This window comes from Agelaius phoeniceus, chromosome 14, assembly GCF_051311805.1.
Source record: "Agelaius phoeniceus isolate bAgePho1 chromosome 14, bAgePho1.hap1, whole genome shotgun sequence".
In the NCBI taxonomy this organism is placed as follows: domain Eukaryota; kingdom Metazoa; phylum Chordata; class Aves; order Passeriformes; family Icteridae; genus Agelaius; species Agelaius phoeniceus.
This window is the reverse complement of record NC_135278.1, coordinates 8,053,720-8,080,595: the sequence shown is the minus strand read 5'-3', so window position 1 is coordinate 8,080,595 and position 26,876 is coordinate 8,053,720. Positions and strand designations below refer to the sequence as shown.

Here is a 26,876-nt window from a genome sequence, read left to right as displayed (position 1 = left end):
TCCCACAAACAGTACTTACTGTACCATACTTATTCTGTCCTGGGAGGAGAAAGAGAAAATAGCAGAAGACAGAATAATTTATAGTGATAAAATGGGTTACATTTTCATAAAAATTTTATTTTACTTTTTTTTTTTAAATAATTCAATGCACTGGCAGTATAATTAATCCCTCTATGAGAGACACGAATGTACCAGTTCAACCAATATTATTTATACAGAGACATTGTGTTTAAAAACAACAAAAGTACATTTAAAATGTTTGTACATAAAGTATTACTGTTATTTCTTTTTTTTTTCTGAAGAAGGAACAAATGTAAACAAAATGCATAATTGTGCAACACGTTGGAAATACAAAGCAAAACAGGCAAGATACAATTTTATACATATAAAGCAAAAGAAATCAAACTTTTTTAACTATACAACATTTCAGTAATTGCTTGACAGTTTAACAGTTACCTTGGTCTGTACAAAACATCTTAACTTATACTTAAAACTTTACAAGAATAACATGCTTGTTCAGAACAAAGACACCTTGTGGAATTGCAATGATTATTGATATGATACTTGCACACATGAGAAAAAGAAAAGGCTACTTCAATAGTAAATAAAAAGTAAGAACATAAGAACGTAAGGTAAAAGGCCATTTAGTAAACCATAATCTAATTCCAATAGCTAATTAAGTTGCACTGCAATGCAGAAATTAAATCTGACTTTTGCTGGAAGACCATAAGGTCATAATGTTGCTCTATTTCCAGGAACCAGAAGAAAGCATATATAAATTTTCCTGATATTTTGGTTAATTATACATGCGCACGCACACACACACACACAAAAGAAAAAAAAAAGAAAAAATAATAGTATTTGCCACAACAGCCAGAAATGGTGGGTGAGAGAACCCACAGACTAGACTACTCCCAACATGGCAGGGTTAAAAAATCAGGACAGCTAGAAGGAGCAAACAGCCACCAAGTTTGCCGGGATTGCTTTTCCTGAACCTTTGCCGTATTTTGCTTTTTTTTTCCTAAAGGACAGGAAGAAACTTGAATTGAGTTGAGCCATTCCAAAATTCTGGGAGTACCACAGCCAAGCCAAAACACAAACTGAAGGAGAGCTCAAAACCAAAGCAAAACATCACCAGATCTTTGACTTGTTTTTATATTCTGTGATGGTATGTCCTAGACCTTCTGAATGTGGGTTTAAAAAAAACAGCATTTAAGATTCAGTAGAAGATATGCAATCCAGAGATGTCAAAAATACAGACAGGAATAAGTTATACAATATTTTATGGAAATACAAGGACTGTCAGCTTGGATAAAATATACATAATTTTTAAGTGTCCTCAAATGATACATATGGCTAAAATTAAACCCTTGATTGCAGCAACCTAACATATTCAGTGCCTGCTCCTGCAATCTGTGTGCTGAGCACCAATTCTCACAGTTACTTCTGTGGACTTCAGTGGAGCAACCTGTTCACCAGGATGCTCAGGGAAGAACAGCAAAATTTGGCCTAGATAAGTATTTGCCATGACTTCTAAATGTACAGAGCCCAGTTGGCTTAGAAAAACCACTTTAGCCTGCTGCAGTGTCTTTGAACTAAAGTAACAGATTCCATCTCTAGACTGAGAGCATTTATGACATGTTTGAATTTATTTGCCATTTTTCTATGCAAGCTAATGCTGATGCCAGTAAATATTTAAACTGGGAGGTAATGAAGTTGCAACATGCCTTTAGCAAAAACCAAAACATATGCAAGCCTAGGTGGCAAGCAGAAATTGCCCTCCAATTTTTTTTAGCAGGGATTATCTGGTGCTGAATCAGAATAGTTCACTATAGGCCCAGGCATTTCTAAAGCTGCATCAGGGCATGCAGCCCAGTATGAAAAGGGAGAGGACTGGTTTTTCAGCTGGTGTAAATCAGCACTGACATCCACAGAGCTACTTAGAGCACATCAGCTGAAGCTTTGGCCCACAGTCATCAGAAGCATGCAGCCATCACTCTGTATGAAAAACTCAGCTGTGGAAGTGCAGAGTGAGGTGTCATTGACATCAGAGCAAAAGATGCTCTGCTTGTCTCGTTTCTGAAAATGCATCTCCAGACTGTGTGGTCTAAAGCACTTTTATAATGTGCTGTACACTGCACAGCTTTGCAATGTACAGTATTTCCTCACAGGCAAGGATTATGGTATGTTAATCATTTCAGTGGCATGATCAGTAAAAAGGCATGATGATAAAAGTTTTGGGAGTTTATCTGCATAGAGATATACTGGCAAAAATTTGTCTGGGATTAGAGGGTTTGCTCCTTGGTGTGTGCATATTGGATTAACTCCACTGAAATCAGTACTCCTTCTCCAGTTTACAGCAGCTGAAGAACTTGTACTCTATTATAAATAAAACATTTGTGTTGCTATCCACTACTCAGTTATTTCATAAATTCAAGGGTAAATGTCTCCTGCCATGGGTCAAAGCTTCTCTGAGTCCACAATGTTGTTACTGGTCATGAAGTCAGTGGTGGTTTCCCTGAGCCAGGGCTGAGCCAACACATGGTCTGGCTGAAGAGCAAATCTGCTTGCAGTTATTCCAGCTCTAGTAACAGACCCTGAACTACTTTCACTGAGATGAGTACTCAGCCAGAACAAAAATGGATGGAATTCCATTAATTAATTGGGTTAATGCAACTGGGCTAATACACACAACTCCAGGAAGGCTATGTCATTTTTATTATCCAGCTTCTCCTCTGATAAACAGTATTCAGCAAGATCTGTAAGACTTGCACTAATGCCACATGACAGCAGAATTTGGTCCCATGAATTCCACCAGATGAGCCAAGTTATTTTACATTTGCTTAGCTCAAATTTTGGTCCACTGTAGCTACTGTTGTTCAATAAAACAATAAAATTCACCTCAGAATCAGACCTTCTTTTAATTCTGAGAAGAAAATAACTGAGTGGAAATTAGGGCTATCTGTACCTTAAGGGTCTTTCAATGGTAGTACAAAAGGGTGACACTCACACAGCTGTGAGCAAACATATCTAGCACAGAGAGCTTATGGGGCTTGCAGGTAGAGGAACTCAGTTAAAATCAAAGAAAACAAATGTCAAACAGCTGCATTGTGCACTCATGTGCCTTTTTAGACTGGCATCAGTGGAACTCAGTTGGAGTCCTGTAAACATGAGTGATCCTGTGGACACCATGATTTTAATTCCAGTTCAGTGTGCAGTGGGTGTGGGCTGAGTTCTACACTGTCACTGTGAGCCACTTCTGTCAGCCTGACTGGCATTTCCAGACACAGTGAAGTACCAGGGAGTGCTCAAACCCCAGTGCAGCTGCAGCTGCAGCTGCCCAAAGCCTGAAGCAATGCAGAGCCCCAGCTCTGCTCCCCAGGCAGTGGGGCTGGGGTCCCTCCTGGGCTCAGCCCTGCTCCCCCAGTGCAGCAGACAGGGCTGTGTGGGATCCACACCACACAGACCTGCAGCAGGCCAACACCCAGAGCAGGCTGAGGGCTCAGGAGCTCTGTGTGGCTCCACAGCCTGTGGGAGGCAACATCAGCTCACACGATGCTGCCCAAGGTGGCTGCTGGGCCTTTGGGCTTGTCCTTGCTTCTGTTGTAAAAATAAAGTAAAAAATATGGTTTAACTGGATGGTGACTTCAGGTAGTGACCAGAATTACCTCTCAGTGACATGAGGTGGCACTCTGAGGTGCACTGAAGAATTGGCAGTGGTGGTGCTGTATTCTGATTTCACAGCATACCATGGTATAGGTATTATTTTGCAGGACACATCAACAGTAATAAGTCCCCTTTCCCAAGAAGCACACTCAGCTTAAATTCACAATGCCAGAGCACAGCAGCTTGCCCCACTTTCTTTAAACCACTCTTGACATCTTTACCATTGCCTAATACCATTACAGTGCCAGTGAGCTGCCTGACATGTCACTACACACCCTGTGGTTCTGGGAACAGCTTTTCATCACAGTGTTTCTGCTGCTGTGCCTCCTGATGAGGCCAGGCTTGATTCTCATGTGACACCAGCTTTATGCAGTAACTCATCTGCACCTGAATTTGCTCTCATCTCTCTATAGAGCCACAGGCTCCTCTGAATTGTACACAAGATCTGAACACAATCTATCCTGACTTCAGCAGCTACCACAAGAGGTTTAAAGTGGTGTGAGATGATCAGAATAACTGATCTTGGAAGACAAAACATCTCTGAAACAAAATGGCTTAAGGAAAGCTATGAAGTCCATCAGAAAGGCAGGTCTGACAAGGGTACATGGCTACTCTCTAAGTCAGGCAGGAACATTTTGCATTCAGTGGCAGAGAGGTTTCAGTCATGAAGGAGACCATAATAGCTTTTAGCCAATACATTTAGGCTAAAATATCAAATGATCAACCAAAATATGCCCCCATATAGACATATCTCATTAGACAACAGAGAATGCCTTTATGCATTGGTGTGCCCTGGTTATATCATGGAAGTTCAGGAGTATTGTTGGAAACTGAGGAATTGAGCTCTCCCAAGATTAAGATTTGTTTTATTTGTATTTATAAAGTAGCTGTAAAGTAAAGCTGGAAGATCTCATAAGGACAGTAGATTAGTTTTCCATCTTCATCCCCTTTGCCTCAGTCCCAGTGCATTCAGGTGAGGTCAGGGAGATGCTAAGAAGGAAAGGCCCTTTGCAAAGAGCCCTTGGTCTGCAGCCTGCCTACAGCTGGGACACTTCTACACTTGCTCCAGAACGGCAACTTGATTTTCTTTGGTGTCTTGTTAAATATTTTGTCTTTCTTAAAACTTCAAGACACTGGTCTATGGAAATGAGTTAACCTGAAAACCAGCACATTGACACAGCACATTCATTCTTACACTGACTTTGGGGACTACAGGACTAAAATGACATTGTTATGTCTGCAAGAGGCAGTAGATGCACAAAATACAGAGGAACACTTGAATAATGCCACTACCACTAGCAGTGGTAGGAGTGTTTTCTGTTTACAGCTACCATATCTTTTCTCCTGTGCTATGAAGTAATGAGCAGGAACTTTCTGCTGCAAATTCACACATAAATCCACACAGATGTGTACACACACTCACACCCCTGGGCTTGCTTCAATGCTGCATGGAGTTTCTCCTGAGCTCCAAGTAATGAAGTGTGTTAATACTTAAGTCAGAATCCCTACCAGCCCAATTTTTGTTATTTGTTAATTTACACTCACAAAATGAATAATTGGATTTAGACAGCATTAAATGCTGATAAAAACAGTTTTTTCCAAAGTACCTAAAACCATCAGTGAATCTAAACTGTCATAACAGAAGAACATAATAAAATCTGTGAAATTTAAAAAAGCATGGAAATTAATTTCCAGATTCAATTGGCTTATTTTATTTCTTTAGGAGGAATGAATATCTCCAATCCTCTTTTTTAAAATCCCCCACATAACTATCAACAGATCTGTCTCTACTTTTCAAAGGAGATAATTTATAAATGAGTCAATCTATTCACAGAGAGACTATTTAAATAACTGAAAGTCCAAAGAATATGTAAGAAAAAGTGAAATTAAGATGCAAGCCGTGAAAGTTGCCACCAACACGATCACAAAAAGGTTTTCCCTCAGCTCCTGCTTTGAGCACCCAACACACATCACATGGCTGGAGATGTTCACTGCATGTGGAGCTGGGTATTCTGCCTGCACATTGTCAAATACTTGAGACTTGCTGCAGCCCTTGAAGTGGAGGTTAAGTGCTATGTAAATGCCTCTCTTGAGCATTTAGGACTTTGCTACCCTTGGGTCTTGCCCCCCAAATGCCTGAGTTTAGCCCTTTACAGGCCTGCTCCCTTCACTGCTGAACTCTTGATATTGCTCCAAACCTCAGGCATGGGACACAAATGACAGTCGTGTCAGTTCTGGCAGTGTTCTACAAAGCTTGGTGTCCTTCTTAAACCCAGCTACAGAAGTCAAGAGATTACATCACTGTTCCAGTTTATCACTATTAAAAAGAAATGTGTCAGTTCCAGCCCTTGGCACGCTTGTAAAATGCCTGAAAATGTGTCGTGAAACCAGTCCCAAAGCTCATAATCCAGAAGGCAATACAGGAACCAAAGAGTTTATTTAAAAAAACCAACAAAACCAAACCACAATTTTAAGCCAATCTTGTAATTTTTGGTGCTTGGTTCATGAGTCTGAAAGCTTAATTTGGGCAATTTTAAGTGCAGACATTACAAATGCCCAAGCACAGACATGCTGCTTCCCCATGGATTGAAACAAACAAACAATCTTATTTGATTAGCTCTGCTGGAAGTAATATTTTAAGGGGTAAAATGATTCCATGAAGATGACATGTTGGCAATTGAAATGAGATGAATATAGTGTCTGTAAAAGTGCAATAATCCTTAATAACTAACCCAAAAGAAGCATCATCCCCAGGGATAAGACAGTAATTTACTCTCCATATTTAATTTGTTTCTAAGCCGCTTTTGAAACAAGACTGCTAAATAGCAAGTTGGCTTGTGATCCTAGACTTGACTGCTGGACTTATTATCATTATGCCATTGATTCAGCATACATTTCAACCTAAGTCACTGGATACAAAACCAGGAGGGCTAATTCCTTAAAAGATGTGAACATGGGGTAAATTTAGAGATAGGAGCCTGTTTACCACAAGCAATGGGGAAAAGATAATATATGGTGATCACTGAGGGACTGCAGCAAACTCTGATGGGTCCTGTGTCTGCAGACTGTCTTTCAAGACATTGCTATCCCTTGTAAATGCATGGAAGTCTTGGATTTCAATCTACATTAAAGGAGCAAGTGATGACAATGCACTTAATTAGACTAAATAGTTATTTGCAAAGAGAATGGAAAACTCTGGCTTATGACAAAATCAGCCCAACCTTAGCTCATCTCAAGTACCCAACCTGTTAAAAAAATATTTAAAATGTTTCATTTTCATTTTCTTTAAAGAAACCCCGACCACCATCATTCATCTACATTTCTGAATAGTTCTCACTGCTGTGGTTTTATTCATTAGCTCCTGGGGCCAGGTTGGCGTGACCAATGTGTCAGATTCAGGTTTCAGCCGTGTTACTGAAACCCTCAGAGAACAGATAAGGGTGAATCAACCACTTCAGGAACAGGAATGTGCAGATAATACAGGATGGGCATGTTCTGCAAATGTCCTTTGCAGAAACCCTACACTGGATGATTTCTCTAATGATGCATGTTGGCTATGTGTACAATACAGTCTTGTGGAACAAAATGTTAGGAATTATTGATTTTTAAGAAAAGGTAGTACTACAGGGAGCTAATATGCAACAGCTACTGAAATGTTTGTCTTAAATGTGCACTGGGCAGAGTCCTTAAGCTGCTCTTATTGCAAATATCCAAGGCCTGCTCTAAAAATCTTAACAGTCTGAACCTTTTAAATGCAAATTTATCCTATTTATCTGGTCACAACCCAGTGAGTAGAATCCAATAACTCACCAGATTAAAGAATATACAGATTTATATAGCAGAAGGTAATTGCAATTAACTAATATCTGGATGGCATTTAATACACATATTGTATTATTTCAATGAGATGAGACAGAATAATATTTACATTGCTATGAGCATTTTCTGTTTATAGAAATGGAATTTACAGTTCAGTAAGGTATGCAGGCGTTATATCAAGAATGAGATGAGACCATTTAAAGTCTTGTGAATTATTGATATAAATTCATTTTGTTTTGTTTCATGCACCAGCGCTTCTTGCAGTGGCACCAGAAGAGCAGTGCAGTTTATAACAGGGAAAAAAATAAGAGGAAAGAGCAAATGTGAAATGGTGCAATTTATTCACAATTGCTTTGAAATTCTATCTGAATTGTCTCATTATTATTCACGCATTAGAGGAATGGTCCAAAACATGACAGCATGGGTAAACAGATGCAGAGCTTGGAAAAAAGGTAATCTGACTGAAGTATTCATGGCCATTATTAAACAAATGTTATATTGCTTTTGGGTAAATCTGGTGATTTTATTTAATTTGACAATGTTTTAAAGATAGCAAGATAATACTGTTCGTTTCTAATGCTCTGAAATGAACAAAACAGGTGAAAATTGATGCCACATGGAATTATAATGTTTCAACAGTAGCTGGTTAGTTAAACTTCTAGATAGTTCATGAAGAATCTGCATACACTTATTAATGGACTTCTACATACAATATCAATGCTTAGAGTGCAGCAGTCCTGTTAAAATCTGCTTTCAGTGAGTCACTATGCAAGGAGAGATTGTTTTATGAAGAAAAATCTTGGATAAGTATTTGTTTGAGACTAAACAGTAAAACAGAAAGAAAATTCACAGACTTAGTACAGGAATGGTAGATAAGACTAAGAAAGCTAATATTTTGAAACTGCCTAAAATTGCAATAAATTCTGCTGCCTACTGAAATTATTAAGCCAACAATAAACAGGAAGAATGGAATATCAAAACCTCATTGCATAGTGTGTCATCATTCTTTAATGAGGCATTCCTTCAACCTTTTACCTCTTAACACCTTTGGTGATCTTACATTATGTACCTGTAAGATATTCAACATTCTCTTTTAGAGATTAAACCCATAGGGAGTATGAAATCTTAGGAATGTACTGAGTCAGGTAATGATGCCAGAATTAAGCGTCGAAAAGCTTGGTTCAGGTTCAGAAGATGATTTTGAATGAATAGCTATAACTTCTACTAATTTATTTCAGAAGGGACTTCTCATATATACCCTCAAATATTTAAGACGCTTTGTACTATTTCTCAGGAATCCATATCTTCTCAAAGTGCTTTTTTTGTTTTCACTTGAAGGCAGCATGGACTTAAAACAACACTGCAGGGAATGTACCGTTCCATAAAGCACATAAGGATGGCAGGATCCAGGAGACACAAGGCATAGAAAATTGTCAAAGATGATTAGATGGTACAACACATACTGCTCTTGAGTCATAAGTTTCATTTATGGTGACTTCTACTTCCAATAGATAGGATATTAAAAAAGGCAATAAAAATGAAGTTACATGAATAAACTTCCAAAAATGAGTGGAGTTCCACCAGTGATCGTCTCTGCGCTGGTAGAGGTAGAAGAATGGGGATGTCATGAGCAGGGCAGCAGTCACTACAACAAATGAGCCTCGATGCGGAGCCAGTGGAGTCCCTGGCGAACGTAACGAACCAGATTGGTCATACTGCTGTGTTGTGTTAAGGGCCCCATCACTGAGTCCAGCTCTACAAAGAACTCTGCAATACACAAGAAACAGAAGCATTTTTTCAGGCAATGGTACAGAAATAGAGGTATCACCATGATTTCCCACTCAGAAGCAGCACAGTGTAATTAGTGAGTTCTAAGGACAGTTGTGTACATGAGCATGTGGTGTGTAAGAAAGAATTTAAATGACAACAATATATTGAAACAAAGCAAATTAAATTATCCATGCTGGAAGTCTACCACAGGATGGTATGAGTGGTTGTCAGCAGTCTTCCTTTAACTCTGATCATCTGCACTGTCAGTTTTTCAAGATTAGTTTTGCTGACTGTATGATTTAAATAGCTGGCAATGAAATCTTGCATTACTTTTCCATGCTGTACTCTTCCCCAGACATGAAGGGCTAGACTGGATCTTTCCAGACTAGAGGACCTTTCTTGCTCTTTTCCCCACCCTCTAATTTCTGTTACTGACACTGCAGCACTTTTGGCCCTCTGCTCATCCTGCTGCAGCTGCAGGCCCCAGAGGATGAGTGTGGGATGGGAGCTGGGGAGGAAGAGGAGAGAGACAGCACAGCAGGAAAATAACTCTTTGGAGACCTCTAAGGGTCTCTAAGAACCTCTAAACGGGGAGAATCCCATCCCTGAGATTCCTGGTCAGGAAGGGTTAACAGGAGGTCACTAAACAGAGAGCCCCAGTTAGGAAGCGACACACCAGTTTACTTCATGTCACATGTTAGATGCTCTCTGGGTGAAAGACTAATCCTGTTAGGGCCAACAGACCTTTCCTAATTGCTGTCAATGGAGAACTGAATTGTGTCCTGTATTCTCCCACAGTTCTTTATGCTTGCTGGGGCACAGGCATTCCCACATATCCAACACTTACACTATATTTAGGCAAGTGGGAACCCGCTCTCAGTTAAAGCCCCTCAGAGCTCAGATAACAACCAACAATCACAGTGAGGAATGGCTGAGCCCTCACATTCTCACCCTGTCTGCAATCCAGTGCACTGAGCCAGCCAGCACTGCATTGGCTGCACTTCAAGAAAGCAGATGCTGGGTATGAAATCATTATCAGTACTTTCTTCAGCGAGTAAGTGCTGCTTTGAGGTCTTCTATCCAAGTATTGACAGCCTGACCCTGGTCAGCTTGGGAGCTACAGCAGTATCACAGCACAAAGTGATTTGGCTGGAGGCAAGCATAATGAGAGCTCAGGGCTAGCACCAGTGCTGTTCAGATGCTGCAGCCAGCAGCTACTTTTAATCTTCCTTTCTCTGTCTTTCATTCATCTCCTCCAGTGTAAAATCAATACATTTTGAAATGAAATAGTGCACTATCGTGCTTGAATTCTAGAGATCTCATTCTAGGCTCAAATAAACAATAATTGCTTTAAACACTGAGAATTCACCTTAAAGCCTAGTTTCAGGTTAACATTTCTGGAAAAAGCTACAAGCACTGAAGCCACTTAATAAATTTATGCGTGAGAGAACAGGTCTTGCTCCCTACAGAGCTGGTAGCCTTCTACTATAGAGAAGAAGTCCTGCTTTCTTCAGAAGCATAAAAAAATAATCTGATCTTGTAAAGTCAGCTGAGAGTTTGATGTTATAGATGGTGAACAACACCACTTTAGGTGATCCAACACAAACCATCCCATGGGCTTTGGGAAATCTGCAGTTTAGTCTGGCCTGCTACAGACACAGGTTTATGCCAAACTCCATCTATTCTCCCCACACTCTCAACTCCATGGACCAGGGGATTCCACCAGAGGTACATGGCAGCATGTTCCTGCTTTCCTCTTCAAACCAGATCAGCTTGGCGGGTCACAGCTCTGCTGCTCTCCCTCTTGCTATGCATTTTTATTTAAATGGCACATCTTTTGTCAGGCTGACAAAGAAAGGCTTCTGTCTGCTGCTCTGAGCCAGCTGAACATGAGTCAAGTTCAAACTGGGAGCGTGCAGCAGACTCAGAGCAGCACAAAAGCTAAGCTGACAGCCGTGGACAAGGGGCGGCTGCACAGCTCCTACAGTGTGCAGGAAATTCCTTGTGACTGCATGGGCATGACCTGAGAAACATTCATGGCAGCAGTAAGACCCAGAGGTAATTGCTATTAGGCCACAGTTTTATACCCATCTCAGGACAGATCATCAAGGACATATTCTTATGCAAGACACGCCCTGTGATTCAGAAGACAACAGGAACAATTAGAGCTGACCACAAAAACTCACAAAAGTGACTGAATCTGGTTGTTTTTGTTTTGTTCTGGTTTTTTTTAAGGAACTAAATTTTTATCTTATCATGGTTTCTTTGCAGGTTTGTGGGTTTTTTTGGTTTTGACATCATTCTTATTTCAACAGGAGGGGAAAAAATCTCATTTTTTATAAAGAACTGACTGCTCAAGCTCCTGAGAGAGGCCGAATGATGACCTGGGACTCACAGCAGAGTCTGGGGTTTGCACTGTCCTGTTTGCTGCCACGGGGCAGTTTTGAGTCCACAGGCCAGTGCAGCAGAGCTTGGGCAGTGCACCAGAGCTGAGACAGCTGGCAAGGTGGACTGGTGATCACTGCAGAGAAAGTGTGAGTTCTGTTCCAGCCAACCAGATAAAGGTGCTTTGAATTATGTGAGAGGTGCAGATGACATCTAGTGAAACAACTACAGCCAGTTTTCATGAAACACTGCACCATTTCTCATGTCAAAGTGTCTTGAATGCATCCTTTTTAAAAGAGAATTCCTCATGTGGTATGATGGAGACCTGCAGAGTACCACAGCAGTTCTCATATACTTTTTGCTACACCATGAATTTTTCAAATTGCAATTTGTGTTTAAGCATGCAACTTTAAATCAAGTACTTAATTAGAAATGAGGTATCTTTCCAGAAAATATATAAAGGCAGACATGCTATAGCATGTAGGAAACTCTGATCTCTCTCCAATGGTTTACAATACTTAAATGAAATTTGAAGTAACATGAACTTTGCATTCCCTGTAACGTGTCTGCAGGTTGTGAAACAAGATATGAAAGAACAGGTCACAACCTTAAATGTCTTGCTCATGTGAGAAACCCTTATTCATGCATCCAGTCCCAGCAAAGTCAAAGGGACTGCTCATCTGAATAAAGAGTATTCCTATATGGCTTTGCAGAATTGGGTTTATTTGATCATAAATCAAAATGAGAACAAAGAAGAGAGCAGGGAGGAAAATGCAGAAAGAGAATCAGCAGGTTTTTTCTCATCCAGCTCTAGGACTGATAACAGCAGTGGCTGGGTACATTTTCTGTCTGCTGGCTGAATGCCTGAGCTATTTTGATTTAATACCAAGTAGAACATTTAACAACTCCACAACACACAGGGCTAATTACAAGATTATCACCATCTCTTCTTCCTATCAGGGCATCCTTCTGCATTCCCACTGTAACATTCTGCATTACATTTGACAGGGAATCGCTTTCACATTTTGTGAAAATGGATGCAACTATGGAAAAAATCCAAAACGACTGCACTGCTACTAAATTAATCAATGTGAACAAAGACAAGAAGCAGTGGGGAGGACTGGACAGAACTCCTATTATTGTTCCTCATCCAGGGATGGATCATTATGACCCACCATTCAGACATAAAACTCTATAAATCTCAAGCTCAGTTTCTCTAAATCAGTGGAAATTTGCCACTGACATTAATGGGAGTAAGATCAAACTGCATAGAGCAAGCACATTTGTCAGGACAAGTCGGCCATCTGAAATCTCACTATAATTTAAGAGAATGAGCCAACTCACAATGAGACTATTTCCTAGTTAGGCTCTGTACCTCTAGTGTCAAAGGAAGCTTTCTCAGTGATTTGTGTAAGCCCAAAGCTGGAATCTGAATAATTATATTGCCATGGGGAAGCTCACAGCTGGCCAACAACAGGCCAAATTTGTCCCTTAGTTATATCTCAGTCACTCCACTATACTTGATACAATCCAGTCACAAACTGCTTGCCAAAACTCCTTTGAAATGACTGTGGTAAAGACTTACATTTTGTTGTTAGGAATTAACAAACAGATCTGCAATCCTCCAATCAAAGGAGAGTCAAGGTCATGGCTTTCAGTGGACATCTCCTAATCGGACTCCCCACACAAACACATCTAATGTTTGCTTATTATACTAGCTAGCATTTTAATAGTCTTAAACCCGTTGACAGAGCAATCTGAAAATAACCTCGGTGCTCTACGAGAGGCTGAAACTGTGAACGAATTTGCAGACTTAAAAGCTCTCATCACTTGGGGCTTGTGTTCACTAAATTATTTGCCAGCTGCTCTGATAACCCCATGTTCAGCATGTGTCACACATCCCCCTCTGTGCCTGACAAGAGAAGATACGCATTGGCTACAGCCACCAGCAAGCAGATTTGGTCTGTTTGCTCAAGCTGTCACAGTTGTGCTCCTAGATGCGCTGGTTCTGGGTCCGAATCCAGAGAGCACCGGGAAAGCTAAAGCTGGGGAGCCAAAGGGGACACAGAGAAAGCAGAGAGGGGGCACCTTTGTTCTCCTTGGTCAGCTTGTCAGCCATGTCCCAGTGCTCGTAGCTGCGCAGGACGTTGTTGGTGATGTTGACGTGGCTGGCAGCCATGTGGTGGATGCGCTGGGGAATGGTGATGGTCCCCGCCGAGGATGAGCCGGCGCTGCCCGAGCTGCTCCCAGCAGAGCTGACAGGGGATGGGCTCAGGGACATGGGCGAGGGGGTTTCTGTGCTCCTGCAAGAGGCAGAGAGAGAGTGAGTTCCCCTCACACCTCCCCATTTCACTGCTGTCCTAAATGCACCTGAAAAGTGCACCCCAGTAAAGGGGGAGCGTGCAGGGGTACCTCCTGACTTCATGAGAAAGGACACCTTATCAACTGGGAATGACTGAAATTAAAAAGGGATTTAATTCTTCCTTTAAATGAACCAGTTATTTAAAAAAAAATCTATCATAAAAATAGAGCAATCTTTCAGAGAAAGAAGCATCTCATAGCCGTAATGATTTTTCTACCTGCTGCCAGAAGCTGCAATGGCAGTTAGAAAACACTCAATGTGCAATATTGGCTTATTATCAAAGTATTTTCTGGAAACCACAATGACAGTTTGCTCCAAAAACAGTCACCACAATAAGTAAAGAGCAAGTCTTAAAAGCACCCTGTAGAGCAGTATTAGGACCTGAGGGTACTGCAGGATTATGAATATCTCCATAGGATTCTTTAAGGCTATGGAGATTTGCTCTAATTGCCTACTGTTCATCCACACAGTTCTGCACAGCGCAGTGTTTTAAGTTACCTACTTAGTGAGGCACTAATGTTCTAATATAGATTTTCCTTTAATTCTAACACCATCAATTAGGAATCACCTGCTGGCTGCAGGCAGTGCAGCGGTCAGCACAGCACGCTCTTGTTTAGAGCTGTGTAGTGCTGAATGCTCACAGAACAGCTATTCTCTTTGAAAATTTATAGGATCAGGGATTTGTTCAGGTTGGAAAATACCTTTAAGATCATCAAGTTCAACAGTTAATCCAGAACTATCAAGTCCACCAGTAGCCCATGTCCACACATTCCATGTTACATTAAGACACTTCTAAATACCTCCAGGGAAGGCAACTCAACCAAGTCCCTGGGCAGCCTATTCTAGTGTTTGATGACCCTTCTAGGGAAGAAATTATTCCTAATCTCCAATCTAAACCTCCCCTGGTACAACTTGAGGCTATTGTCTCATCACTTGTTACTTGGGAGAAGTAAAAAGAGCCACCCTCCTGCCCAACTTGGTGTCATCCACAAACTGACTGAGGGTGCCCTTGATCTCTTTCAAGATCAAGGGGGCTCCAGATAATCAATAAAGACATGAAACAGTACCAAGCCCTGGGGAACATCACTGGTGACCAGCCCCAGCTGGATGTAATTTCATTCACCCATTTGGAAGCACTTGCCTAAACAAAAGCATTCTATTTGCTGTGGAACACACTTGAGATGCAGGGCCAAGACACTCCTGGCACTCTCTGCATGAAGCAAAGAGACCAAAACTCTCCAGGACAGGGATGTTGCAACCCCTCCCTGGACATGCAGCTGTAGATGCCTCATGCTGTGCAACAGCATCAAGCCCAGTCACTGAGCTGATCCAAAGGCCAGGACAGGAGGGCTTGGCCTCTTGGCTTTAAAGGCCACTGTTGATGGCCCTGCCTGGGCACAGATCTGCTGACACCTCCAGGTGCTGCAGGACAGACTGACACGGTGTCACAGCCTTGGGCTGAAAGGCATCGATGGCAACAGCTTTTGCTGCAGATTTTCCAGCAGTGCCTGCTATTACCTGTGCTCAACAACAGGCCCCTGTGATACATTCTTTTTCCAGAGCTGGAGATCACATTGATTTGGCAGCTTGTAGCTTTTTACCCAGCTTATGGGTTAGAGTTTAAGCATGTCCTAATGCACAAATACTTTATTTTTAAGTCTCAAAAGATCCTGGTTACCTGACTTGCCACAGTGTCTTTATCGCACAGAAGAGCTGAACTATACTAGATTAGGTCTGGGAGCAGTTAAAAATGATAAGTATCTGAGGAGACCAAGAGTATTTTGTTAGAGCCACTTACAACCAGCTGACGCACTTCTGCCAAATAAAGCACATTGTTCATTGGATTTACCCTGTTGTGCACAGCCATTATTACTGTGGTGAGTCTACTAAATCTCTGTATTTTGTGCTTTCTGTCGCTAGAGGTGGGAAACATTTCTGTAATGAAACCAGAGAAAATTTGTTTCATTGCCAGGATGGAACACAGGCCAACTTTGTAGAGGTTCACAACCCTTTCAAACAAGTAGGCAGAAATTCCAGTAAGCCAAGCTGTGATTTTTGATGGATCTGAGATCCTGACTAGACTACACACCATGGCAATGATAAGCTTTGCTTTGTTAAAGAAAAATACTTGAGATTACCCCACTGTCCCCCAACCTGCACCAGGCTGCTGCTCCACCTCCAGTGATGCCATATGCTGGAAGGTGTTTGGTCTTTTTTCTGTGGTGTGTGAATTCTCTTCCCATCTGACACAAATTTGCAGGGGATTAAGAGGAAACTGCAGAGCAAGTAGCCCTGGGGAAGGCAGAGCAGAAGCTGCCAATGGCAGCACCAGGTCTGTGACAAACCTTGGAGGAACGAGGAGCCACCTGAGAGAGATGGCAGCTCTGGGCCAGCTGGAGAGCTGCTTTCTTCTGAGACTCCACACAGAGGGGACACAAGGCCTGAGTGTGGGCTGTGCTCTCTGTGTGCTGGGACACAGGTGTCACAATAATGCTGTTATAACATGGCCTTGTCACTCAGTTACTCTCACATGTCAAGTGCTTCCTGCTCTGAATAGAGGACAGAGATGTGCACTTTCAGAGCTTTCCTTCCTTATCTCCAAAGTTAGTGGGAACAGACTGATCAGCTGGGTGTTATGTTGGAAGTGGTGCTGACCTGGGGGCTGGGTTTCTGCTGCCTGCTTTGTGGCCAGACAAGAATTTTCTCCTCCAGTCAAAACCCACTTATTCTCAATCCTGGACACCTAATAGCTCCTTTAAATAGCGAGGGAGATGTCATCACCTGCAGAGCACACACTTCATAGGGGTCTATTATAGGACAGGAATAAAAGGATAACTTCTGCTTCATGAAATGTTTATGCACAAGCCCCTTCTTAAGGAACAAAAGAGATGTTATGCTCCAGTGGTCTATTTGATCACTAAAACTTTATGTTAACATTTATGTATTTTTATTACAATACAAGGTTTCACTGACACTTCAATGCCTGGAAAAACTGGCACATAATGAATAATTTAATTTAGTGGTTGCTTTTCCAGTGTTAAAATATCTTTTCAGTTTTTATTTAAAGCGATTTCTTATTTAATCACTTTAGCTTGTGTTACAATCTATACTTTAATAGCTCTATATATACCTATTCAAAATAACCGAGTGTTTGGGGTGTGAATACATACCTATACCCCAAAATATTTTCAATTATTTGAGGCAATATTTCACTTTAAGCAAAATGTTGGAATTTTTGGTTTTGCACTAATTGAGAACAAAGTCTGTTTGAAAACTTCAGTTCTTTGTGTGCTAAACTTCAACCCCTCCTTCTTTGTTTCCCTGGCGTGTCTAATAGCCATTTCTTCTTCTGAACCACCAGAAAGAGACCATTAACAATAATCATTTTCACTTAGAATTTAGCCTACTTAAATAAAGATGGAAAAAAGGCAAAGTCATTCACCTTTGTCTTACTTGTGTCTGGATGTGTGACCAGGACAAAGAAGCAGGAGAAATGTGTGTCAGCTGGCAACAGCTATTGCAAGATAAAGGCAAGGATGCAGCAGCAATGCACCTCCTCTGATCATAACTGCATTACCCTGACTTCATATCTGAGGTGAGGGTGTTTTAACGTTAATATGAAGGCACTGATAATTGGCTGACTAAGTGCCTTCACATTTTCACCACTATTATATACCTTCAGTTTTATTAAACAGCACTTACCATATATCAATGAAATATTCATTGGTCTTTCATTGCTGAACGAATCATTGAAAAATCATTGCAATGAAGGTTAACTTTACTTTGGCTTCCTAAAGTGTCATGGTACTTGCCAGCTAATTAACTGATATTTTTATGGCCTTCATTTGGCTTGAGAAGTAAACTGTCAAAGTATTCAGCACAGACCCACCATGTCTGATTTTAGACTTAAGGAGGCTTTGCAGGGATGAAGGTGTGATTCAGCTCTTCCTTCCTACCCACACTGGATGTCTCACAGGGGGATCTGACTTAGTCCAGTGGGAGCCCCTCGCCCCCATGAGCCCAAGGCAGCTGTATGATGAATTCTGTAGCCCAGAACAGTTTATACATTAGACATGTTTGAAATACACCTGCAGCTCCCAAAACACTGATCCCATGACCTGTCCTTTGCCTTTAGAGGCAGAAAAACACTTCCTCTCCTCTTGGAACCACTTGTTCCCAGACAGAAGTACCCAGGAGAAAATACTCACTTTCCATTGCCGCCCCAAGGGGAGGGGGCCTGTGAGGCTTTTGAAGAGTTCTGTAAGTACAAAACCAAAATGTAAATACAGGTGATGCAAGTACATGAATACTGATGATACAAGGCTCAACATTCCCCCTTTTCATTGCAAGAGCTACAGTGCATGGAGCAGAAAAGCTCTGCACACTGGTCCCATAATTAAGTGGCTGGTGGATGATTGGTAGGTTCCAACCAGTAGCTTAAAAATAATTTGATAAAAGAGAGAATAAATTCCAGTAAAAGCAGATGTAGGTCCCAAAGAAGTGGTTTAATTACCACTGAAACTTATTCTACAAAGTAAGTTCTTCAGAGTGAAAATGACTGCTTATCTTTAGAGGGACCTTCACTATTTTAATAAGAAATAAAAATAATTTGGCTTGATGTTTTAATGAAATTGATCCCTCCCAAGTTGCTTAGGGAAGGTGGCTTGGAATTCAGACAGTAGTATAAATAAAATTTTTAGTAAGGATCTGCTTGAATGCTTTTGTTTTTATATATTTTAGTTGCACAAATTGACTTTCCTTACCTGCTTACTCATCCTGCCTTTCACGTCTGTGTAGCACCTTGTAAAACCCTGTACAAAAAGATTGCCGAGCAACAATAAAGCCCAGGTCTTTCCAGCCTTGCTCAGACTGACTGGTATCTTAGTTCCCATACAAAGTGGCAGTATCAGGGCTGAGGCTATCTGTGTGTGCCCTCTGAAAACAATCATTCAGCTCCCTTGCTGAGAAGTCAGCACGCACAGTGAAAATTCAATCAAGTTTTACAAGTTCTCTGCAAAGTATTTCCCACGTTATTACAGCCCTCATCTGGTCACTGTAATCAGTGTTTTGCATGGGAGGCACAGAGATTCAGTGGAGCACAGACAGTGGAGCACAGACTTGACTCTAAAGCACAGCTCACAGCCCAACATTTCTGACCAAAGCAGAACACATTGTCCAAACCACAGCACTGGCCTGGCCATTCCTGGACAGCAGCCACTGCTTGTCACAGAGGATGTGGGCATGACTGGGGGTGTTTCACAGCACAGAGCATACGGAGCTTATGAGGAAAGAGTGACATAAACTGCCCTGGAAACTCCTCAGAAATGGAGAAGAAGCTTTTATTGTTAATTTCTCCTGTCTGGGGGTTGCCCCCAACAGTACCTGGAGACAAATAATACCTCTATCAAGATTAAGATTAGATCTCAATGGGAAGCAGTTATTTGATAATGAGAATATTTAGCAAAATATTTCAGTGACTACTGACAACACATTTTAAAAAACATGAAAATCTTCCTCAAACTTTCAGAGGAAAAACATCACAGGATGTCACTTTTTGTAATCATAAAAGGTCTGATTTCAATTTAAAAAAATTATCACTTTAGTGGTGTTTTACTCCAAGTTGCCTCTAAATTTCAAAATTGCTTTCATGATTAAATGGCTATTTTCTGTTTTGAAATGTTAAAAGTATCATTTTGAAGCTTTTAATTGGAAATTAATCAGAACCAGTTCTGTCCACAAATGGTTTCAATTTGGACAAAGTGGCATTTGTGAGGAAAAATATAAAGAACAGTTTAGCTGAAAAAATCCTCCCCAGCTCTGCTGTAAACAGTGGGCTGCTTTTCACAGTTAAAATTGTGTAAAAGTTTGAATAACAACTCTATTCAAACAGTTAATCTGTTTCATTTGTATTACAGATTCTTGCTAGCGAACACAGAGAAAATGGTGCAGCAATACAAAACTAACACATAGTTAATAGCTCCCATTCTTTTCTTTTCTCCTCCTGTGCCTCTATTACAGAAAGAACCTGAACATATAATCTGTATCCACTCAAACCCTGCTTCTAGCAAGTGAGTTACAGTGCCCATAGCACACACACTGTAACATTAACTGAAACACTTTGCTTCGACTGCATGCCTATGCCTGGCACTCCTGATTCCTCTATTTTATTGCATTTTTATTTTTTTCTCTGATTTTAATTTACATTGAAGGACATTTTCTTATGCTGGGAGTAGTAAATATGTTCTTTATCTTACCTACTTGCACAGCTAGAGAAAATAAAGCGGCTTTAAGGACAGAGAATCTCTCCTGTTCCCACCTATTTTTTTTTTTAAAGAAATCATTACTTTCTGCAGAAAAGGTTTATTTGTCTAATAATCCTTTTTTAAAGATACAATCTACATTCAACCTGGATAAAATCTGAAGTGGCTGGAATACATTTCATGAAAATGCTGAGGTTACAAATGTGTGTAGCTCAAATTTAATTTGTTGTGCAAATCCCTGACTGAAAACTCCATGAGCACAACACAGGCACTCCTAATGGTACAAGAGAGTCTCCATTTAAGCACAAGATTAGGACTAACATTACTGGAGCTGCACAGAGACACACACAGGGGACACGTGGGTAGTCAGGACTGTGGCTGCTGCCATCTCAGAACTGGAGTTTACAGCAGAAGGACAATTTTATCACCATTTACATGAAAACATGAAAACTGCAGTGTTAAAGGTTTTTATTGGTTTGCAGTACCAATATGTCAAAGCCTTGAACAAATTCACAGAGGCTGAAAACACCAACAATAAAAGACTGATGGGCTGACAAGCCAGTATAATTACATAATTATAGAATAATATGTAGTAATAAAGTAAAAGAATTAATGTATGCTTCAAACAGCATTAACCAGTGAAATATAAATATCAAAACCTCACAGATTCTATTTCTCTCCTGATCTAGGAACAGTGAGGATTTGTCATTCTTACTGGGTAAACAGCATTTGACAAAGTAAAATGAAACATCCCCAAGTCATGACCATCAGATCTCCACTCAATTTAAGGTAAAGGCAAACCTTTTTTCAAGATGTAGATAAGGTAATTTGAAGTTCCACAGGAATAAAAGAATAAATCTCTGAAACTGCAATAATCTTCAGGAAATCTCACTGAATCTAAAATCTAAACTTAACTAACTACAGCCCAAATAATTGCTTTATTATGGTTCATTAGGGGTCAGTTCATAATCACTTGCACATTGAAACCTTGAAAAAATCAGAAACTTGCATAAACATTACATGGTGTTGAGAATAATGTTATTTTTGTAGAATTACTGAGTATGGTCCTTTGAATCAAGTGACTAATCCAAAAATCCCCCAAATCACTTCTGTCCCCATTCCCTGGCAGCCATCCTGCCTGCATTTCCCAGGGGAGAGGTTAAATGTGGGACTTTTAAGTCATGCAGTATACTTGTGAGAGCTCTCAGTGTTGGTATGAATTTCATTTCATATCAATAAATTAAACAGAATAAAGATTACCTTAAAATATTCCATCAGAGATCTGGAGTACTTCATAGCATGGTCCTTCTTTAGTTTAAACATTCTCAAGTAGAGAAGTGATAAGCATCGGTAGCTGTGGTAATTAGGAAAGGATTATGTTAATTCCATTGCTTAATGAAACCTATAAACTTAAAAAAAAAAAAAAAGCTGACCTATATTTTGCAGTCTCTGTTCTAAGGTTACATTTTGAAACATAAGCAAATGGAGAAAAAAAAAAAAGTGGTCAAAAGCATTAAAATCCCATCTTGATAAGAGTATAAATTAGAAGAATAAATGTTTAGTCAGCTGCTGAAGAAATCCATTAGTTATCCTTTAATAGTTTAATGGAAAACAAGAATAATGATCTTCTGTAAGCTGCTTAAGTAATTCAGTACTTTTAAAGTCCTCCTTAAGATTTTAGCTGCTTCTCTCATTGTCGCAAAGGGACTTACCATAAAACTGCTAATTTCTTGTCCCCTTCTGTAGCAGAAGAGCCTGTGAAATTCTTGAGTCTCATTGCATACCTTGTCAGAAAGGTGAGAGAGAAGAAACTGAGAGTTAAAATGTTTCCAAAAATAATCAGATATTCTTCTCCAACTGCAACAGTTATTGGTCGCAGTGTTCTATAATGAAGAGATCCATGTAAAACTCAACAGAAAGCATCACTTAAAATCTGGAGGCCTTAAGTAAATCACCAACCAATTTTTTGGGCCAACAAGGTGAACTATTCTTGGGCATATTAATGATATTATATCCAGCCAACTAGGCTGAGTGCTGCAAACATTTGGGATGAGTGTTGAACAGAAGCATAAGATCTTGGCCTATAGGTACTGAAGTATAAAGTAATATATAATGTTTTACATATAGTACTTTGGGCTTGAATAATATCTTCAAAATCGTTCTCATAAATATATTTTATATAGAAAATGGTTTTACATACAGGAAAGGTCACGTTCACAGCTTTTTTCATTCTTGGGCTCATTAATTTATGAATCTTGTGTACTTGGTCGTCCCTCTCTATTTAATTGCTGCTGTCCAACATTTGGATGATCAGGGATTGAGTATTCCTATTTTCCTCTGTCTTTTTTTTCCTTTAACTGAGCACACTCCATTCTATGCATTAGTCTCTTGAAAATCAATTCATCGCATAAAATCATTGTTCTGAGCCCTAATGCAATTTCACAGGTACTTGTGTTAGAATAAGTAATAGGGTTCAGCCTTGCGTAAGAAAGTTTTAAGGTATCCAGGCAGTCCTGATGAGCTCCCATTTACAGGCAGGTAATGGTGTGCAGGCAGTGAGCTGCTCTCCCCTGCCTGGCTCCCAGCACCCATCCCAGCCCCAGGCTGCAGCTGCACCACCCAGCTGGGAGCCTCCCCCACATCCTGTCCCACCTGCTCTTGGGTGTTGGGGTTCTAGTCAGACTGGATGGATGTGATCAATCACAAAGATCTTTGTATCTTTGGGACTTCAGCACTACCACTAAATTAAAACACATTTGACAGTCAGATCTCTGATAGTCCCAATCTCTTTGATGCTCCACTTGCTTTCACAAATAGGTGTCTGATGCAGATAGTCAGGGCAGACACAGCTAAATGCAAAAGGGGAAAATTGTGCTTCTGATGAAGGGAGGAGTAAAAGTGAGGAAAATTTCCCTCTGTTTGTTATCTCACAGTAAAAACCTATGCTAATATTAGCAGCTGCACTGAGAAGGGGTTGTGTGTACAGCCACATACTTTGTCTGTACATCCAGCACCCACTGTAGCCCACAAGAATTGTGTCTTTGTCCATGGAGCTTTACTGAGCCTGTACCAGCCTGCTGCTCACCTGGGCAATCCTTTTGTCCATGTCTGACCACTGACAGCAATTAAATGGACAAATCAGTCTCACTGGCTGCCACAAGATGCTGCATGCAACAGTCGGTGAATTAAACTCTACTTTTGGTGGTAGGTGGTGGAATTAATTTCACCTGACTTAAGCTATTTATATATTGGAGATCTAATATAACATATTCTCCAGATTCTTCCACAGCCAAAAGCAGATCAGGTGCTGCTTCCATGCCAAGGTCTACCTGTCCCCCAGCCTGCAGCAGGACTGTGCCAGGAGCAGCAAGGCAGCAGGGCTGTTGATGCTGAGGAGTGCCAGCCACCCCAGGACAAACTGTGCCCTCACCTGACTCCCTGCAGGTCCTGCCCTTTTGTGAGCCACTCCTGGAGCTGCCATTCCCTGATTTAAGTGGTTCACATGTTGTGGGTAAACAAAGTTTTTGTTCTGTGCACTCTGAACAGACAAACTGCTGGACTGAGGAGCAGTGATTACAACTGGGCTGCATGGTTTTCTTAAAAAACCAAAAATAAATCCAGGCTCCTGTGAAGAAAGGCTCCCTTCTTTAAATAATATTTCTTTAAATAGAATTTATTCTGCCATGCAGCTGCAGCTGTGTAGTTCAGGACATGCTGTCAGACTGCAGGATGATTTGGGCACAGCAGAGCAGAGGCAGGTGGCTCCTTTTCTAAGTCCTCTGCTCTCCAGGGTTTAACATGGATCAAGTGTTGAGTGAACACAATTTTTTTCTTGAGTGATTGCTTTAGATTTTTTTCCTCCCTTTATGAAGTGTAGAATGTAAAAAACATGTTTTTAATTATTTAACAGGCATATTATTTACCTGAGAGTAAGAGCTTAAGATTTGATACATTTTATTATGCAAATACCTACTTATTCAAAATGTAAAACATGCATTATCTTGGCAGTCCCTAATAGCTAATCTGGCATGTTAAAAAAACCACCGTTGACATATTAGAAACCAAATATTTAGGGCTTGATTTGCCTCTTTTTCTTTCACTTCTGCAAACTGCCAGTAATTACACTGACATTAACAAGGATATTCCCAGCATACACTGGGGAAAGCAAAGGTGCATCACAGTGAAGAGGAAAAATCCTGTTGTTCTACTTGCAGGTACATTTAATCCTGCTTGATTTCACTTTGATAATTTGCTCAAGTAAAGCAAACTTAGTTACTCAGGAGATTATTATTTCTATGGACCCAAGACTATGAAGCAGCTATAAGGAGCAGTAGCAGATTTTAGAACAATAATTCAGACATTTTATTAGTATGTAAAGACTCTCTTATCCATATTCTAGCCTATGAGTCTACAAAACTGTATTAAAATTAATTCAGCTGGTGCACATTCCTGTAACATTAAAAATATACTGTTTTCAAGACAATATATGCAGAAGATTCCTCTCTGGCTCTGATCTTATATCCCAAGTTTCACTTTTTGTCTTTTTTAACAGCCAAGTTATAAACCTCTAAAACCAGGGTTTGTAATAGAAATCCTGATAGACTCCCTTTAATGTTTTGAATTATAAAACTACACCTTTTAAAAGACAAGTGTCATTGCCAAACAGTGAAATTACTATACTTTACTTCCACCCACTACATTTCAATTTTAATTTTATGAATATTGCAAATTATAACACTCACATTATAACCTCTAAAGGGGATAATTTATAAAAGCAGTGTCCATCAATTATAAATTTTCCATGACATTAATAAAATGGCAAGAACTAATTATGATGACTTCTGAGATGAAGATGCCTTGGACAAATCATTAATACGTTGAAATGGTATTTTTTAAAACATAGCAGGTTCTAATTATGACTGAAATGAGATGATGAAAATGATCACAGAAAGGACATTAACCTGATGAGTTCCACAGTCTCTGAGTACATGGTGTATGGAGATTTAGCTTCTAATGGATCTCGCTCCATAGCGTTCCCGCACTCGATGAAGGAGAGGGCAGCATCAGCATAATTCACTGCCTTGCCGAACTTCTCCAGCTGAAATGGGAAGGACACTGTCAAGAAAATCCTTCAGCTTTGATTTCTAGGTGGGCAAATCATTCTACAAAGCAACACTAGCTTTAGAATGAAAGCAAAGAGACACTGGTAGTTAGGAATGAATTCATACAGTAATTAAGGCAGGATGTATTTTTACCAAATCTTTTCAGGGCAGTATGGGGCTGAATGCTCCACAGAGGAAACTCAGTGTATGCCCACTGACATCAGGGATTTACACAGGCAAGAAAGGGCACTAAGCATGTTTGTGCACATCCATACTGCTCCTTGACAGATGAACTAAGTTTGAGTGTCACTATGCAAGAGTTAAGTAACAACTCCGTGCCACTTGGCTGATGTCATATTCTGTGTTAACTGTTGATCAAAAAAAAAATCACATCACTTATATGATGAGTAAAAGAGCAGGGAAAAAAAAGGGAGACAATATAGCACTGCTTAATATTTCATTTTACTAGGATTTTATTGCAAAAGGTTTTAGCCCTCATAATGGTTGTGATTAAACTGACTTAGACATACTGATTTCGTTTTTTATGTGTAATGAATATTATATATGACATTTTTATAGTACGCACTTTATAATAGTATTTAACATTTTCAGTTTTTGATAGCTGAATGTAAGAATTCTATTAATGTGGCATTTGATATAGGGGATCCAATATACTTTAAATAATTTAAAAATGTCTTTCTATGTCTCTATCAAAATATTTTTGATGCATCTGCATATGTTTCCATTCACAAAACAGAAGCCCATTCTAACAACACACAAAGCATAACATTTATTACTGGTCCAAGATAACAGTATACTTGTCTTTGTGGCTCCTGCTAAGCCATAACTAGTTCTCTCTGCCCACCTTTAATTTCAAGTACTGCTCTTGTGCATTGATTACGTACAGAGTTGTAGAATTGATAGATATTAACTGAATGAGCAGAAAAAGGGAAATGTTTCTGACTGCTCTCTCTCTATTCCAGTGGCTGCTTCTCAGCATATTCTTCAAATTCCTTTTCTCACTTTGGAAGAATTTCCATTTCTTTTGGAAGACAAAAAGTCTTCCAAAGATGACTTTTTTGTGGTATGGAAAAAAGAATCTGGCTGCAAGCAGATTTAGTAGAGACACAGAATTTGAGCCAGGAACGGGATCTGATTCTCTGAAGAAGGTGGAATTATTCCAGCTCGTCACATCTCAGACAGGCACACAGTGAGGTCTCCAAGATCTCTTCCATATGGTACAACCCACCCAAATTAGCTTATCCCTTCCTGCAGCCCCAGACAAGGAGAGGTTTCCATGGGGTCGCTCCCATAAGACATGAAACGTCCTGCCCTTCAGCAGAAATCTATTTTCTCTACAAGCTCAGGAACACTGCTGCCACAAATCTCATTAACATTTGCTGACACATTTTGAGGTCACATGCATTATCTTTCTAGCCACTGCAACACATCTTTCAATGCTGCCTGTGCTCTGTCATGTCAGCACCAAGTAACCAGCAGCAATTGTTTCCA

General features: G+C 40.2%; 1 protein-coding gene across 5 annotated transcripts in view; it reads right to left on the bottom strand.

Annotated features, from left to right (window-relative positions):
* Positions 1-6,084: 6,084 nt before the first annotated feature.
* Positions 6,085-26,876, bottom strand: part of AFF2 (ALF transcription elongation factor 2) — a 326,975-nt gene continuing 306,183 nt past the window's right edge. For 4 of the 5 annotated variants that reach the window (XM_077186245.1, XM_054641636.2, XM_077186243.1 and 1 more), the window contains exons 16-22: positions 25,224-25,360; positions 21,975-22,046; positions 21,523-21,616; positions 18,766-18,813; positions 18,211-18,260; positions 13,729-13,943; positions 6,085-9,252 (exon numbers count right to left, since the gene is read on the bottom strand). In XM_077186245.1, coding sequence (XP_077042360.1) covers positions 9,131-9,252; positions 13,729-13,943; positions 18,211-18,260; positions 18,766-18,813; positions 21,523-21,616; positions 21,975-22,046; positions 25,224-25,360 — 738 coding nt within the window. In that variant the 3' untranslated portion in view covers positions 6,085-9,130. The remainder of the gene's footprint in view (positions 9,253-13,728; positions 13,944-18,210; positions 18,261-18,765; positions 18,814-21,522; positions 21,617-21,974; positions 22,047-25,223; positions 25,361-26,876) is intronic. The other variant, XM_077186247.1, reaches the window with a different exon arrangement.